The sequence below is a fragment of the Falco cherrug genome, chromosome 3 (genome assembly GCF_023634085.1).
Source record: "Falco cherrug isolate bFalChe1 chromosome 3, bFalChe1.pri, whole genome shotgun sequence".
NCBI classification, from domain to species: Eukaryota; Metazoa; Chordata; class Aves; order Falconiformes; family Falconidae; genus Falco; species Falco cherrug.
The window spans coordinates 25668691-25684425 of record NC_073699.1 but is presented as its reverse complement, the minus strand read 5'-3'; the positions used below and the strand labels follow the sequence as shown (position 1 = coordinate 25684425).

General features: G+C 39.0%; 1 protein-coding gene across 3 annotated transcripts in view; it reads left to right on the top strand.

Annotated features, from left to right (window-relative positions):
- Window positions 1-614: 614 nt before the first annotated feature.
- Window positions 615-15735, top strand: part of EMC2 (ER membrane protein complex subunit 2) — a 40890-nt gene continuing 25769 nt past the window's right edge. For 2 of the 3 annotated variants that reach the window (XM_055704429.1, XM_055704428.1), the window contains exons 1-4: window positions 615-748; window positions 6669-6782; window positions 10101-10165; window positions 14463-14548. In XM_055704429.1, the coding sequence (XP_055560404.1) occupies window positions 709-748; window positions 6669-6782; window positions 10101-10165; window positions 14463-14548 (305 nt within the window). In that variant the 5' untranslated portion in view covers window positions 615-708. Of the gene's footprint in view, window positions 749-1322; window positions 1375-6668; window positions 6783-10100; window positions 10166-14462; window positions 14549-15735 lie in introns of those variants that run through there. The other variant, XM_027799457.2, reaches the window with a different exon arrangement.

Here is a 15735-nt window from a genome sequence, read left to right as displayed (position 1 = left end):
GCCCCCTCTGGCCTCCTCTCAAGTCTATGCCAGCAGTTCGTGGCTGGGGTGGCTGGCGGCACGGCTTGTGGGGTGGCTGGAGTGAATGCGGGTAAGTAGATGGCTCACCCTCCATGGTTCATCCCAGCCTCCAGGAGCCTGGGGACATGAGACACCCTGACAGTCCACACGCTGGGAACAAAGCTGGCGCCTCCTCATGCTCCGCGTATTTGAGCTGTGAAACTTTGCGCCACGTGAACTGGAGGGGGGTTGTGTGTGTGTTTGCATGGATTATAAAAGAGGAGAAACTAACCTGCAGCCCTGAGTGCCACCTCCAGAGCCAGTTTAGGCTCCGCGCATTTTAATTCAGCTAAACCAGGCATCTCCGGGTGCCACGGAAAAGGCGACCACGCGTCTGCCCCGCTCACCGCGCTTTGCGAGCACACAGGCTACACGTGGCCCCAGAGCCGCGGAGCCTTTTCAATTCTCCGTCCCCGCCAGCTCCGGCTCTCCGAGGACCGGCACCCAGCGCGCTCCGTCCCCCTCCCGCCGCGCCGGCCTGCGAGGGGCAGGGGGGCCGGCCGCAGCCCGGGCGGGGCGGTGCTGGCGGGCGGTGCCTCGGGCGGGCCCCGCCGCCCCGGGCCGGCCCCGCCGCGGGACGCCCCCCGCCCGCCCCGCCAATGAGGGCCGCGGCCGTCACGGCGCCGCGTCACGCGGGCGGCCGCCAAGATGGCGAAGGTGTCGGAGATGTACGACGTAACTTGGGAAGGTAACGGCGCGGCCGCCGGCCCACCGACCCCCGGGAGCAGGGAGGGGGCGGCGCCCCCCATCCCCCCCGGCCGGAGCCCCGCTGCGCGCCGGGCCCGAGGGTGGGCGGGCGCCTGTGTCCCGGCCGCCGGTGCCGGGCAGTGGCGGTATCCAGCCGGGGCCGGGGGGCGGCGGTTCTGGCAGCTGCCGGGTCGTGCGGGGGCGGCCGCGCCGGAGGAACGGGCTCGGCGGGCTGTGCTCAGCCGCTCGGTGCCCGGGGACCGCCTGCTTGCGGCGCGCCGCCGCCCGGGGAGCAGAGTGGGCCCTGACGACCGTCCGGGTGCGGGGGTGCGCGGAGGGCGCCTGTGCGGGCCCCGGTGCGGGCCCAGGCGCTTCAGCCGCGGCCTCCGCTTGACGGGGCTGGGGCCCCGTGCCCCAGAGGACGGCGGCGGGGCGCCCTCACAGCCCTGCTCCTCGACACCCCCCGCCGCCCAGCACTAGTACGGCGCTCACGGGAAAACATGGCTCTCGGTTGGGTCAGCAGTTCGTGCCCCAGCTCACCTTCGGAGCGCCTGAAAACTGCCTGATACTTGGCTAAAACCCGATGATAAATGTGTGCGCAGGAACTCCTGGAAGCTCTGAAGCAATGTAAAAGTTTTTGGAAATCCTGCTGTCCAGATGTTCGTAGTGTTCACGTCTGTTTGATCATAATGATTATTTTCGTATAGCAATGTTTTCTGAGGTTTACCAGACGTCCTCAGTGGTTCTCTCGTGAGCAGTACGTGTTTTAAATGCGAGTTCATGCAGCACTCGACCCCATTACAGTCTCATTATCAGCAATAAATTAACGCTTCTGCATAATTGTGGCCATAAAGGGGGAAACCTTTAGATTGGTGGTCCCCTACGTTACAAACATTATACATTAGAGAAGGTAACGCAGAGAGAAGCTGTGTGATCTTTGGTTTTTTTGTTTAGGTACAGCTTATTTGTGAAGAAATAACTAAGGAATAGAGTAATTCCCCAAGCGTTAATTATTGAGTTTTGTGGTATGGTGATAAGGGGAGGACATTGCATGTGATGGATTGTAGCAGATGCCAGTAACTTGCCCGTCATAAATAATGCCTGTGCTGTCTCTCCTGCACCATTTTCTGTAGGACTGTGAAGCAAAACAAGGGAATTCGAGATACTGAGTTTTCAGCTCAACTTGCATTAATCTTAGGAAGTATTTTATCTGTTATTGAAGAAAATGGTGCTGTAACTGAGTGATTAATGATGAAGAAGAGGGCTTTTGTGCTATCGTGTCTGGTGGTTGGTTTGTAGGTAATTCTGCTCTGATACTTGGTTGTATCATCATGATGTCATTATACTAATTTAGCATTTTGGGTAAAGCTTGGTTGTGTGTTCCTTTATATCTCTTGTGAGAAGGTATAGCAGTTGTAAAGCTTGGCTTGGGTAGCAAGCAGGCTGGCCACTGTACAGAAGTATGGGGCATTACTGGTGTTATTGTTAGGCTTTCCCAGAATTTGCTGGAAAACAGCTTGTGTAAAGAACTTTTCCAGTTTTTATTTCGCTTGAACTTACATTGTTACAAAACCCAGAGATCTTGAGATTTCCCCCCCCCCCCCCCCCATTGTTCTTTTGTTGGAAAGAGAAATGAGATTTTTCACAGGATAGGTGGTGTGCACTGTGTATGGGGTCTCTGGACATATAGCATGAAATTGTTTTGGCTGAGAGTATTGCAGAGTTGGTGTCTTTATCCTCTAATGTAAAAGCCAGGTACAGAATGCTCAAGCTCACTATTTTTAGACTTCGCTAATTCATTCTGAGTGTCCTACTTGTAGAAATAACCTCCATATTCATTTTCCAAGAGTTTTGATCAACAATTTGTGGCATTGTGCTTGGTGCACAGTTTTGCATGTGGGTATGTTGAACAAGAAATTCTTGTGGACCAGCTGGGGAGTTTTATCATATCAGATTCTCTGTTGGTATCTTACAGTCTATGTCCATTTGAAAGAATTGGAGTGTATGGAAAGATCTCGATTGATACAGGAGCTGTCTGCTGTAGAAGCATACATTTAAAAAAACCTTATATTTTTTCCTTTATTTTAAGGGATGCGAAGTCAAGTGAAAATGAATGGAGTCCTGTGACAGACCGTGCCGTGACTTTTCTTGGAGAAGAAGGCTTTTTGCTCTCTTCTCCATACGTACTTTTAACAGATCCGTGGTGCAATGAGACTTTTCATGGGTGAGGTGGTCCCAGCAGCATTGTGACCTAGTCCCTACCAAAGACCTTGAACACAGTTACAGGAATTTAATGTAGCTCAGGTTGAGTTTGTCTAAAATGCTTAATTTCTGTGAAAGCAGGTGTATGGTTGGTGTTTTTCTGGAAAATGGCCTTTATATACTTAGTCCTTTCAAAACAAGACAGTTTTTATTTACATATTGCTCAAAGATGGAAGCTGTGATTGGAGGTTAGGAAAAAAGAATAACAAGATGCAAAAGAAATACAGTTGGTGCTTTGCTTTGCTTTTCACTTGGGTTCTTTGTGACAAAGGTGGGAGTTTAACCATGATTAAATTTTATGTTAGGTGAATGGATTGCACAGGCGGTTAGGAAAGACTACAGAAAATAACTGTGTTTTCCACTGTTGGAGCTGTTGTCATTATTTCTCTTTCTTTTCTGTGCTGCTGTGTCTTGAGCTTTGAAGTATATTTTGGAATCAGTGGAGCAGGAAAACCTCTCATTAAACTTCAGGGTCTTAGAGGATCAAACATGACTTTGGGGTGCTGTGGTATTAAAAGAAGTGATTACATGTGGATATGCATCATATATTTTACAGCTTATTTATTTGAGATGAAGATGGTATATTGCTCTTTTTTTTTTTTTTTTTTGTCACTGTTGCTCATTATCCTGTAGCAAATGGTATTACATTTCCTGCTTCCTTCATATTTACAAGTGGAGTGACAGGGAGCCAAGAATTTCAGGTTTGGCAGGGAAGCTTGATGTGGTAGGTTAGCATGTCAGTTGTAACTGGTGATGTGAAGCCTCTTATAGGAGTCTCTTAAGCTGTATAGAACTTTATAGAGACCACTTGGAAAAATTTAATATGGTTTTAGTGATACATTAAAGGAGACTTTGGCCCATCAGTGGAAATATATATAGAAAAAAAATGACACCTGTATAACTTTATTTTAAGAGCAGGTTTTGGAGCACACAAATTACTTGTGTGTCCAGAATTAGTGTGGTTTGCAAACCAGCAGCAGTCATGATAGTCAGGAACTAATAAAATAATAATTGGCTTCCACAGAAAATTAATCTGACATATTGTCAGAATTGGACAAAATAAACCAGGTTTTCTTTTCTTTACCTTGCACAGAAGCATAGTAGTGTTAACATCTCAAATCCAGCTAAAATGGCTAGTGTTAAGATGGGCTTTCTGGAGATCTTTGAATGCTGTCATGGCAACTCTTGTTTCAGTCAGTAATTTTTCTTCACTGTCTATCAAAACCAAAAAAAGAAAGGAATGGTGTAGTCTCTAAACTAGGTTTCTTTTAATATAAATTGAAAAGAAGTGAAAAGGATGTTTTGGAAGATTTTTAATAGCTCATGGTAACTGTTGCTTAAGTTACTTATGTTTTCTGTATCATTAGATTAGTGTTAATATTTTCTGTATTAAAAATTGTGCTGCTTAAGTAGTGGCATGTTAAAGAGTTTTTGTTAACATGTTCATGTGAGACTTTTTTTCAAGGAATTCTTTGTAATTTTGGAAGGTACCATAAAATGCTTTATAAGACAACTACCTTTGTTTCATCAGATGCGTTAGATATCAAGGACCTGAAAACTACTATCCAACTAAACAATCGCAGTATAAGTAATTATAAGAGGATTACTTCATATCTGGTTGCTCAGGCCAAATTAATTGATGCCTTAACAGACACAAGAATAAAACACAGGTTATTTCCTTTGGCTTGCTGTAGACTGCTTGCGTGTTTTTTGGAAACAGCAAACACTGTGACAAGTGCGTCTGATCCTTTGAACTTGTAATGTTTTGATTTATATGTGCAAAGCTTGCTAATTTAAGAGAAACTACGACTAAAAAAAAATGTATCAGTGGCTTTGGACCAGCCTATATATGTGACAGGAGTAATTGTAATTCAAACTAGACATTTCTTTAACAATTCTTTTTTCTAAAATCCCTGATTGCTACTGCCGAACCTTGTATTACGTGCTTTATGTAGATTTTTCTCCAAGACTTAATTTATTTTTGGCTGACTCTTGATGGCTTTCTTAGTAAAAAATTAATTAAGTTTAATAACATTGTAAAAAGCCTAGTGTGATGTTTGCGGCAGTTTTTAGCATTCTCTTTCCTTTACCTTTTGCTTAAAATTCAGTACTTCTAAAACTAACGAGCCTCTCAATAGAGTCATGTTAATGAGAACATTTTTTTTTTTTAACCTTGTTTTTTGGTCATCAGCTGATATACTATTCTCTGTCCTGCATTTTTTTTCCATTGCTGTAGATGCTGTACTTGGGTGATGAATGGTAGATGTGTGTTCTGTTAAAACATAATTTAGATGTGATTCCATTTGGAATCACACTGGCATGGAGGCATTGATAATTTCCAAGTAAATGAGTGGGTAGAAATCAGACAGCTTATTTTCATGCCTTTAGCTTGTCAGCTTTTGAGAATGTTTGTGTTCTTTCACATTCTTGCTGTCTGACTTTGAATTTCCAGGGACCATCATGTGTCTAGAACCATTTAACTTTACCCATGCATATGAAATGTAACCCTGTGGTGGTTTTGGTTGAATTTCAAAATACAAAACATAGCACAATAACAGTCTTATGAGCTATTTGAGATCACTTCAGGTAGATGGGAGAAAGTTCAGTACTTAGTTTTAAACTGTCAGTTATGTTAACTATGTGTTTTGAAGTGCAGGAAAAACTGACAGTGTTTAGATCTATTGTGGTGTTTGTTTTCCCAGCTGTTGTACAGTTTAAAAACAATATTGCCAACAGTTATCCTGGTACCTTCATATTAATAAAGCCATTATCTAGTAATGAAGAGTATTTTCCTTAAGTTTCCTCAGAATTTTTCTAGTGAATGGAACATCTACGTGTATATAAGTGTATGTATGTATATAAAATCACATTCTTAGCAATTTCCTGGTCCAGAGGATGGATAAAGTCTAGGCTAGGTAGTGCTCTCTAGCTGACTTCATGAGCGTGCTCGCTCTCTTGGAGATCAGATCCATAGTAAATGTACTCTTGAAACAAAAATCCTAATGCTAAGATGTCTTTTCTATCCCACCTAGACAAACAGCGATGATTTTTATATCTTTGGGCACTTCCCTAATGTAGAAAGCCTTCACTTCCATGTCTGCCTTTCTTGAGGCTCCTTGTTACAGGAGCCTGTAGATTATTTTTGGAGTGGACGTTCACAGCATTTTGCTTACACTGATAAATGTAAGCAGTGATTGAGTTGTTAGTTTTTCTAATACTTCAAGTGAAAAATTATTCACCTGGAGCAGAAGTGCAATTTTAACATTGTTTGTAAATTTAAGGATGAACCAGTCTGGGAGAAGTCTCTTGTAGCCTATTTTTCCTAACCGTGGTTAATGTCTGTTAAATGTTATTAATTATTTGCCAAGCAGGTATAAGGGGTTTTGTACTGCATATGTTACTAACCTGAGACTACGACCTTAGAAGTTGAATTACTTATATTAGAGCATGAGCATGGTTTGTGTGACGTGGATTCAGAGGTCTGGTACCCCCATCTGTTCTCTAGTAGTTTTCTGGTATTAGAAGAAGTCACTTTTTTAGATCTATTGCTCTCTAAACCCATTCGTCATATGTATATTTTCCAGAAATAACATTCAGATTACATTACTATATGGAAATCTCAATATTTTCATTTTATTTTTTCTCCCCTTTGCCCCCAGATATGCGTGATAAAATGAGGAAATGGAGGGAAGAAAACTACCGAAACAGTGAACAGATAGTGGATGTTGGAGAAGAGTTAATTAATGAATATGCATCTAAACTTGGAGATGACAGTAAGTGAACAACCATTATTTTAAAAACTCCAATTGTCTGATTATGTTTTCTCTTTTCAGCCTCTGTTTTGTACTTCTGTGTTGCCTTTCTGTGTCTGCTGATGTTGATGAAATATATATTACTTTCTTAGTCCAGTAGGCTGCCAGAATTCCTATATTTTCTTTCCCAAGTGTGAGCTGCAGTGAAAACAGATGGAAAAACTAGAACTGTTGGTTAGCTATATAAAAAAAGTTAGGTCATTATATTAAAACTTAGCACAAAACTGTTATCTAGCTGGCATTTGATTTTCTGTTTTCAACATGGTGGCAAAAATCGAAGTATCTTTTTATAACGGAGAAAGTTATTCCTTAATCAAGTCATAGATACTGCAAGAATTAATATTAAGGCAGTTTTTATTACAATGTTACATTTGTAATATTATTGTTGAGGGTAAGTCTAAGTTTCCACTATTCATGAAATTACTCTTTTCAGGGTTTTTTAACTACCTTATACTAACTTAAGTAGACAGAGGCTTGAATGTATGAAAAAGAATTGCTTAGGAACATGTCACGGTACAGCAGCACTCTTATTATAACCATAAATTAAAACAAAGTGCTATAAAGATTGTATAGATTTCTATATTAGCCTCACAGGCTTTTATTTTAATGCTGCTTCTTCTTTTTCCTTTTTTTATAATTTGGGTAATTTAATGTAGATATTCTTTAATACATTTCTCTTGTAGTTCTTTCATTTTATTAGCTGCTGTTGTGTAGTGGATTTTAGCAGCCACAGTAGTACATTGTATTTACTAATAAAAGTTACAGTATTCCATATGATTAACTTGGCTCAGTTAGTTAACTTGTTCACTTAGTTTAGTGAGTTAACTTTAATTTCAAATGCCTAACGTCTTACAATGTTCCAGGAATTAAAATTTACTTAGTAATTTCAGAGAAACTTTGGCTCTTTTTTTTATATATTTTTTTTTTTTTTGTCAGGTGAGGAATCTTTCAGTATTGGGTTTGGGGTTCTGCAGATAGGATTTGTTTTATATTGATGCTTTGCTCTGGTTCTGTCTTGCACCCTCCAAGCTGTAATTCTGTTCTAGAGCCCTTTCCATTGTTAAGGAGCTTGGCCACTACAAATGTTGTATTTTTTTGTATATAGATAGATGGATAATCTACTCAAAGTGTCATGTATTGAAGACACCTCTGTGCGTAGCAGTGAGTTGTGGAGTGTGTGTGTAGATTGAGTGCCTGAAGAAGATACTGCACTGTGAGGGGGTCTTGCACTGGAACAGTGAGGAACATGCTTGTTTTTAGACTGCATGGGTAGGCTTAATACACCCAGTTGCAAGAGAGTTGTCATAAGTGCTTTCTGCTTTAGGAGACCTTTGAGAACTAACCTTGATTTTACTTTCTTCTCACCATGTTGCTAGTAATTTGAGAACTGTATTTTAGTAAGAAGTTGTTGAGGAGCTTGATATTACTTTCAGATTTTACCAATGCTTTTCTGAAACACTGTTCTCTGTAATACAGGCTGAGTCATTCCTTTCTTGTCAGGGTTGAGTTTGTCCTTCTTTTTAAGACATATGTATTTTATTCTTTTATAAACTTGACATTGATGATTCATTAGATAAATTAGACGCAGTGTTCATGCGGTTCTTAGCAAATGCGTAAAATTATCTGGAATTTATTTACATCTTTGCATTTTGTTTAATATTTTTTTAAAAAAGTAGCATCAGAATGGCAACTGTATACAGTTTTAAAACAACTAAAAAAAAACCCAGAACAGCTATAGTAGGCTTTAGAAGGTAGCCACAGAAGGTGAAGGAGTTGTATATCATGGATGTTAGTCTTGTTGCTTTGTGTAGTTTCAGAAAATACCTGGATATTACAGTGGCTTATTTCAGAATGCATGTAGAAGGGAAAATAATGAATGCAATGGAGTAGATTATTTGGGTGTATCTGTAATTTACCTACTTGGTAGAAGACATCCAATGTAATTGCCTGGGGGGGGGAATCATTACTAAGAGTTTTTAAAATAAAAATAACTCATTGACAATTCTGCCTAAGAGGGATACTATTATACACATCATAATTTAATGAAAAGTTGGGATTTTCTAATGGATAATCAGTAGTCCAAAGCTATAGGTTTGGACTTCAAAGTCGAGGAGTAAGACCTGTGGCTTGTTGTTTTTAAGCTTGAAGAAGAAATCTCTAGTACAGCTTAGAACAACACGTCTCCCTGGACTGGTTACTTGATTCTCTTACAAGTGTTCTTTTGCTTAATATCTGACATTAACCTGTGTTAGGGTTACAGTATCAAAGTAGAGGTTTGATCAAATGGGAAGAGCCACTTCATAGACTATGAAAGTATATTATTATTCTGTTTAGAATTACTTAAAAAGACATAATATATAATTTATATCATGGATATATGTTATCTGTATTTTGTCTGTATCTATGTATGTACTTTTACAATTATGGAAAAATTGTATACATTATATAATAAAGATAGAATATATGTCTTACAACTATTTCCAGTGAGGAAGAGGGGTTACAGGCAAATTTATGCCTGTTTTTTCTTCCTTTGTATAGTTAGCAAGAAGTAGTATTTTCTTAAAAAAATAGTGGAAATTCGTATCATAGAAATTATTTTAAAAAATCGGAGAACCTTTGTTATTTTTATTATATATCTTTATTTTTTAAGACATTTGGTTCTGTTTTAGTTCACTGACACACCTGATTGGATTTACATGAGTTCAAAACACTTAGTACTTCCAGTACTTGCATTACATGTTTCCCTCTAACATAACCGCTCTCTTCTGCAACTAGCGTAGCTGCACTGTTAAGTTTTTTTACAGACAAGAACTCAGTAGATAGCCTAGAACAGAAATAATGTAATCTGGCAATGATTTGGAGTTGTTCAACTCCAGGAAGAAGACTATGTTTGTAGGACTTTCAGCAGTGAAACAGTTAAGAGAGATGTGTTTCTTTCTAGCCGAAATGGCTGATCTCCAGGTCTGATCAGAGAGGAAGCCCTAATGGGGATCTGTTTAGAAGACTGCAGCTATAACGTTAGGAAAAGTAGAGAATTAGAGCTTTTTTGCCTTTCAAGATGTGAAAAGGTACTTTGTTACTAAAAGCAATAAAATCACTTAAATACGTTTTTAATTAATTCCAGCAGTTTCTTAAAATGTCCCCATTTCAGTAGTGATCCACAGGAGTAGGAGGGGAAGAATATGCAGACAGAATTAACGAATCTTCTTTACATTTAGGTGTTTCACATTATCTTTAAAAAAATCTGTTATCTGCATTTAATGCCTCTTTTGTGTCTAGTTTGGATAATATATGAACAAGTGATGATTGCTGCCCTGGACTGCAGTCGAGATGATTTGGCATTGGTAAGTTTTCAAGTTGACTTTTCCCTCAAACCTTAAGCTTTCTTTCTGAGTATCTCTTCCAGATAGTTCTTCAGTCAGTTACAGGATATTCTGAACTCCATAGCTTGGACTTGTAGAATATCTATCAAGAAGTACACTGCTGGGAATAAACCACCACCATCTACCTTCTATAATGTGTAACTTTTGTTTAGACAGATTGTGTCTCTTCCAACAGCCATGAAAATATTTACAGCTACTCTGGTATGGGCTAAATGTCAAGAATAATATTGAGGTTGCCATATTGTACAGACAGTGTTTGTTTATTGAAAACCTATCAAATTATATTGGTTTTTCGAATGTTTTGAGGTTAAAAAGTCCTGTCATGCATCTCATATGTCATGTTGGCTATCATCAAAGAAAGTCATTGACATATTTGAGCAAGGCTTCAAGATGAATAAGGAGCTGGACTGCATAATGTATGAGGAAAGGCTGAGAGATGTGAGTTTAAGTCTTGAGAAAGCCAAGAAGGGATTTTATTGCTGTCTTTGAATATGTAAAAATGGGAAGATGTAAAGAATCTGGACATGAATTTTTGTGGATGTCCAGCAAAAGTGCAAGAGACAAGTTGCAACAAAGGAAATTCTAATCAGGTATTAGGGAAAAGTTTTTAATGGTGGGGTTGATGAACACTTCAGGACAAATGGCACAGAGGGGTTGTGAAATCTGCTTTGGAGGTGCTCACAAGTGGATTAGGATATGGCCCAGCATTCACTTGGAAGCTGGCTCTGTTTTGAGTGGGGATTTGGAGCAGGTGACCTCCTAAGGTCCCTTGCAATCCATATTATACAGTGATTCTTGATAAAAATATTGTTAATGGGTATTTGGGTTTAGTCAACTTGTATGCAGATTTATTTGAATTAAATAATTTAGATAAGTAAGATTATTTGGAACTGGAACACCTGTTCACTAGTTTAAAAATAGAAAACTACTGAAACAAAGCAAAAAACCTAGCTAAGCTTAGCTAATCTTTAAAGGCAGCAACTGAAAAAGGCAAAAATGTGTATTGCTTGAATCTTTTCATCTCTCCTTCACAGAATGCTGAAAAAACCCCCATGGGCTCATGAGCTCATCTTGTGCCCTGAAAGCCAGCAAGCTTGAGATTATTCTTAGTAAAAAGAAAGTTATTTTCAGGAGTCCAGGTCTTTTCGTGGGGATTACTCTTCCAGTGCCTTGTTCTCTGTCAGATGGCAAAATACCTCATAAAGTCTTTGAGCTTCATGTGATGTCATTTGGGTGAAACTTAATGGTCTGTGATATACAAGGGGTCAGACCAGAGGATGTAGTTGGGAGAAGGGCAATTTGAAAGTAGGCAGAACTAGACAAGTTTATCTCACATCCCATATGTATATGGTAAAATAGAGTACACTGGAAACTACAGCACAACACTCTGAACTTGTTGTGAACCCACTGAACTTCCCTGTCTTTTGTTCCTCAGAAGAAGATACTGTTGTAATATAGCTGTCTGTTTAAATGAAAACAAATAGACTTACTGTTTAAATAAATATATTTCTCTGTTCTGATTTATATCAAAAACAGTTTTGGTCTTTATTTTCAGGGTCTTTTTAGGAGGACTTTCACAAAATTGGTGAGGGAGCCAGTGTTGAAAGATCAGTTGTGAAACAATTTGTTTTTACTAACCCTGGCAGGGATTTTAAATTTCAGTTTCTGTGCCCTCTAAGGAATATTGCTTGAAATGAGGGAGTGCAACATTTTATATGCAGCTCAGAAAGGAAGTTAAAAACTTCGGGGGAAACTTAGTTGTATTTTTATTTTTTTAAGTTTGATTGATTTATAATAAAGAAGTAGTTAATTCTAACAAGCCAACATTGTATGTGGCTTTTTGCTACAGCTGTAGTCCCAAAGCAGACAAACAGCTTTGGAACTTCTGTTTTTTAGCAGTGAGCTTTTGACAGCTGTGATGCATTTTGCTTAGGGGGATAGGTCTCATCTGCTCCAAATGAGGAGGCTGAGATGGTTTTCAGAGTAATTTATATGACTTTTGTTTTTTCTTTTTCTTTCCTCTTTTTATTACTGTTGTCATCTCAGTCCTGCACAAAATGACTACACATGATGCGTGCCCCTACTGCAATCAGCCAGTTCTTTCATGTGCATGTTTCAGTGCAATCACCTGCTGTTGGCAGGCACTTGCACTACCGGAGTTTCACATTCTGAAGCCCAGGTTTATATTTCTTTGCCTTATGTCAGACCTTTGCAGTTGAAAACTGATGTGATTAAATAAATCAGAAAGCAAATTAACTGCAAATTAAAGTTTCACAAATGAGATTTGCCATTTTAACTGCCGAGTTACTGAGAAAATCTCCAAAGTAGATTATTGACACAGTGCAGAACCAGTCCTCAGTAACATAAATGATTATGGGGATTGCAGGTTCAATTTAAGAACGGGACATTCAGTGCTGCTGAGTCCAGAATATTCTGAAGATATAGCTAGTGTAGTTTATCATGCACTTTTGTGTTTGAAAGTGTTACAGTGAGTTGTTCGTGACTGTCTCGCAGCTTTTCTAGTTACTTTGTGTCTGATGTCTTGATTTACAGGAGTTTACTTTGGCCTTGAGGCTGCTGTGTTTGGGTGAATAATGATTGTGTAGTCAGATTTAATGTGAACAATTGTGTTCTCGTAGTACTCCTGCATGTGAATAATACTTCATCAGCATTTTACATATTGTTGATGGCATTCTTCTAGATGTAAAAGTCCATCTGCAGATTGTGGAGTTTAGTAGTATTGCATATGTTATAATTTGTGACATTTCAAAATGGGAGAAAAGCAGTGCACATTTTTATACTGAAAATCACTGTCCTTCAGGATTCCCAGATCATTGGGCCACCGGGTGGATTTATTGTCTGCAAAACTTCTTGTTAAAATGTAGAAGGTTGGTGGGATTTTAAAAGCTGCAGTGAAACTACTCTTCTGGAGTTTGATGCAAGTTTTCCTGTCTCTTAAGAATGTTCACAGATTAGTTCAGATGTCATATAATGTGCTGCTAAGTACATGTAGGTTTTTTATGACAAATTTGTTGTCCAGAGCAGCAGCAGTTCTAACCTAGATGTCACTCAAAGTGCCAGTAAACTCTTTCTGTACTAATCCTGAGCCTTTCTGTGTGAAATTGCATTGTTAAGATTTTGGTTCATTGGAAGCCGAGATGATCATGTTGAAGGTAGTCTGTGCTTACTTGAGGCTAAGTGTGAGTTCTTTGATTACTGTTTCCTTTCTGTCTTCCTTCTCTATTTTTTTTGCATCTGAGAATATTTCTCTTCACTGTGCTCTAGCAACATGTTTATCCACAGCAACAGAGACAGAACCTACTAATTTTTACTGATTCTCTTCTGTACTTTTCCTTTGACCAGTGGGTATGATGAGATGGAACAATAGGCCTCTGCTTGAACCTTAGATCTGAAGAAGTAGTTTATAAGCTGAGTTGTATAAATAAAAACTTCAGACAGAACCCTCTTTTTCCAGGCTTTTAATGTGATTTAAACCACTGGTCTTTTTGAGAGCCTGGGGACTGTCCTGCATCTCACTGTAATGAGTCAGCTACAAACTTTACAATGCTATCTAGCCGCATTCATGATATGGTTAGAGTTAGTTTGCTCTGGGGAAGTTGTGACTCAGTCCCTCTAACAAACATCCTTTTTCACTAATCCAGAGAAATCTGCCTGTGATGAATTCCTTTTATCCAGCCCAGGTGTCTCATTGATTTCAAAAGTTAAAAGCCATGCCTCTTCTGCCAGCAGACTCAGCCCAAACCAGTGACAAACATTTTCTTTGGATTTCAAAGTTTTATTTTAAAAATAAACACAGAGCATAGTATTAGCATAGTTTGGTCCATTGTTAGATATCCATTTATGAAAGAAGTATCATGTAAGCCCTTACCGTCTTTATTTTGGTTTTTTACTGTCTTGTGTTATTATGAGGCAACTGAATAGACTTCAAGTTTTTATAGTATCAGAACTGTTTTAGGAGGTTCAATTTTCTAGATAAATATTTCCCATAAGGCCTGACAATCTAATGACCTGCATGGAAGTTATTGCTTAGAATTAGTCTTGTAACAGATAAAGTTTCAGTTTCTGAGCTTGTCTTTGTCAGTACATTTCATTGCATATTTCAAAAATTGGTATTCGCTTTCACTCAGAAGTGCCATTTCAGGTTGTTGAATTATCAGCCAAGGAGGTGGGTTTTTTTGTTACATCTTCTGTGTAGATAATTATATTCAAAATACTATTTTTGGTTTTATTTGTATAGTTTTGTCTTCAGGAACTAAGGCGGCAGTTTCCTGGGAGCCACAGAGTTAAACGATTGACTGGAATGCGATTTGAAGCTATGGAAAGGTAAAACCTGAATTAAAAAAAAATTAGTTTCTGTCAGGAAAGGTGTTTTCTATTTCTTAAAAAGGCATTCAGGCACTACAAAAACGTGGCAAAGCAATGCTGGCTGGTTTCTTTATAGAAAATAATGGTGTGCATGATCATATTACAATGTTTAGACACCTTTTTATTGCATTTTTGCATGTATTTTGCAGCGTTACATTTTTTGCAGTCTTCCCATCGGACTTTGTAGATTAGAAATATCTCTTACTTGACAGTATAAGTCACTGTACAGTAAAAGCACCAGGCACTTTTCTGGCAAAGTCTGAGAGATACAAGTTTCATCTTACAGAGCTAAAGCAGCATGTGAAAATCAGTGCCAGCATTTTTTTGTCTTCATTGTTCTCCTATGCTCCTAATTACTGCAGGATGTAGCTCTTTTTCCTTGTTTTCTGAGTGTGGATAAATCCAGTAGAACTTAAGAAGGATTAAATCTATAGCGTTTGTTATAGAAACAGCTCAAAAAATGTATAGAATAGAATGGCAGAATTTAAAACTCAGACTGATCTTTTTGAAATATCCTGTAGAAGCATTACAACATACTAAGTTTAACAGGAATTATTAAAGTAATGAACAGCTTAAAACTTTACAGCTTTACAAGATTGATGACCTCAGGGCTTGACACTGGCCTTTATTGCCTGCCTTTCTCCTTGCGTACATCTTTGATATCAACATTCTGTTCTAAAGCACTTTTCTTGGGTGTTGAGAAGGACTTCCAGTGCCTTTGAATGCTAGGAAGTCTGTTCCTTGCTACATTTTGCATGCAGTATTAGTGGGATTTGGCGCCTCTGGGCCATCTTGATAAGAAGGAATTAGAATTTAGAAGTAAACTCTATATGTTTGGGGTTTTTTTAATATATTTATTTAGGAGATGTTCTTCATGCACTACATTCTTGCAAAATTAACTGTAAAGATGTGATTTGTTATGAGCCACTGATGAGCTTGGATCAAAAAGAGTGGATAACTGGACTCCACAACCACAGGAGTAGTCATACTATCCATATTTCACACTCACTTTGTATCAAATAAACATTCATGAGGAATTTCCATTGAACATAGCTCTCTTTGTGTCTTCATTGGATATAGGGTAGGAAGACAGTGAGAGAATGGCAGCAGATTTTCCACCATCCCAAAACCTGTTCAGACAGGCA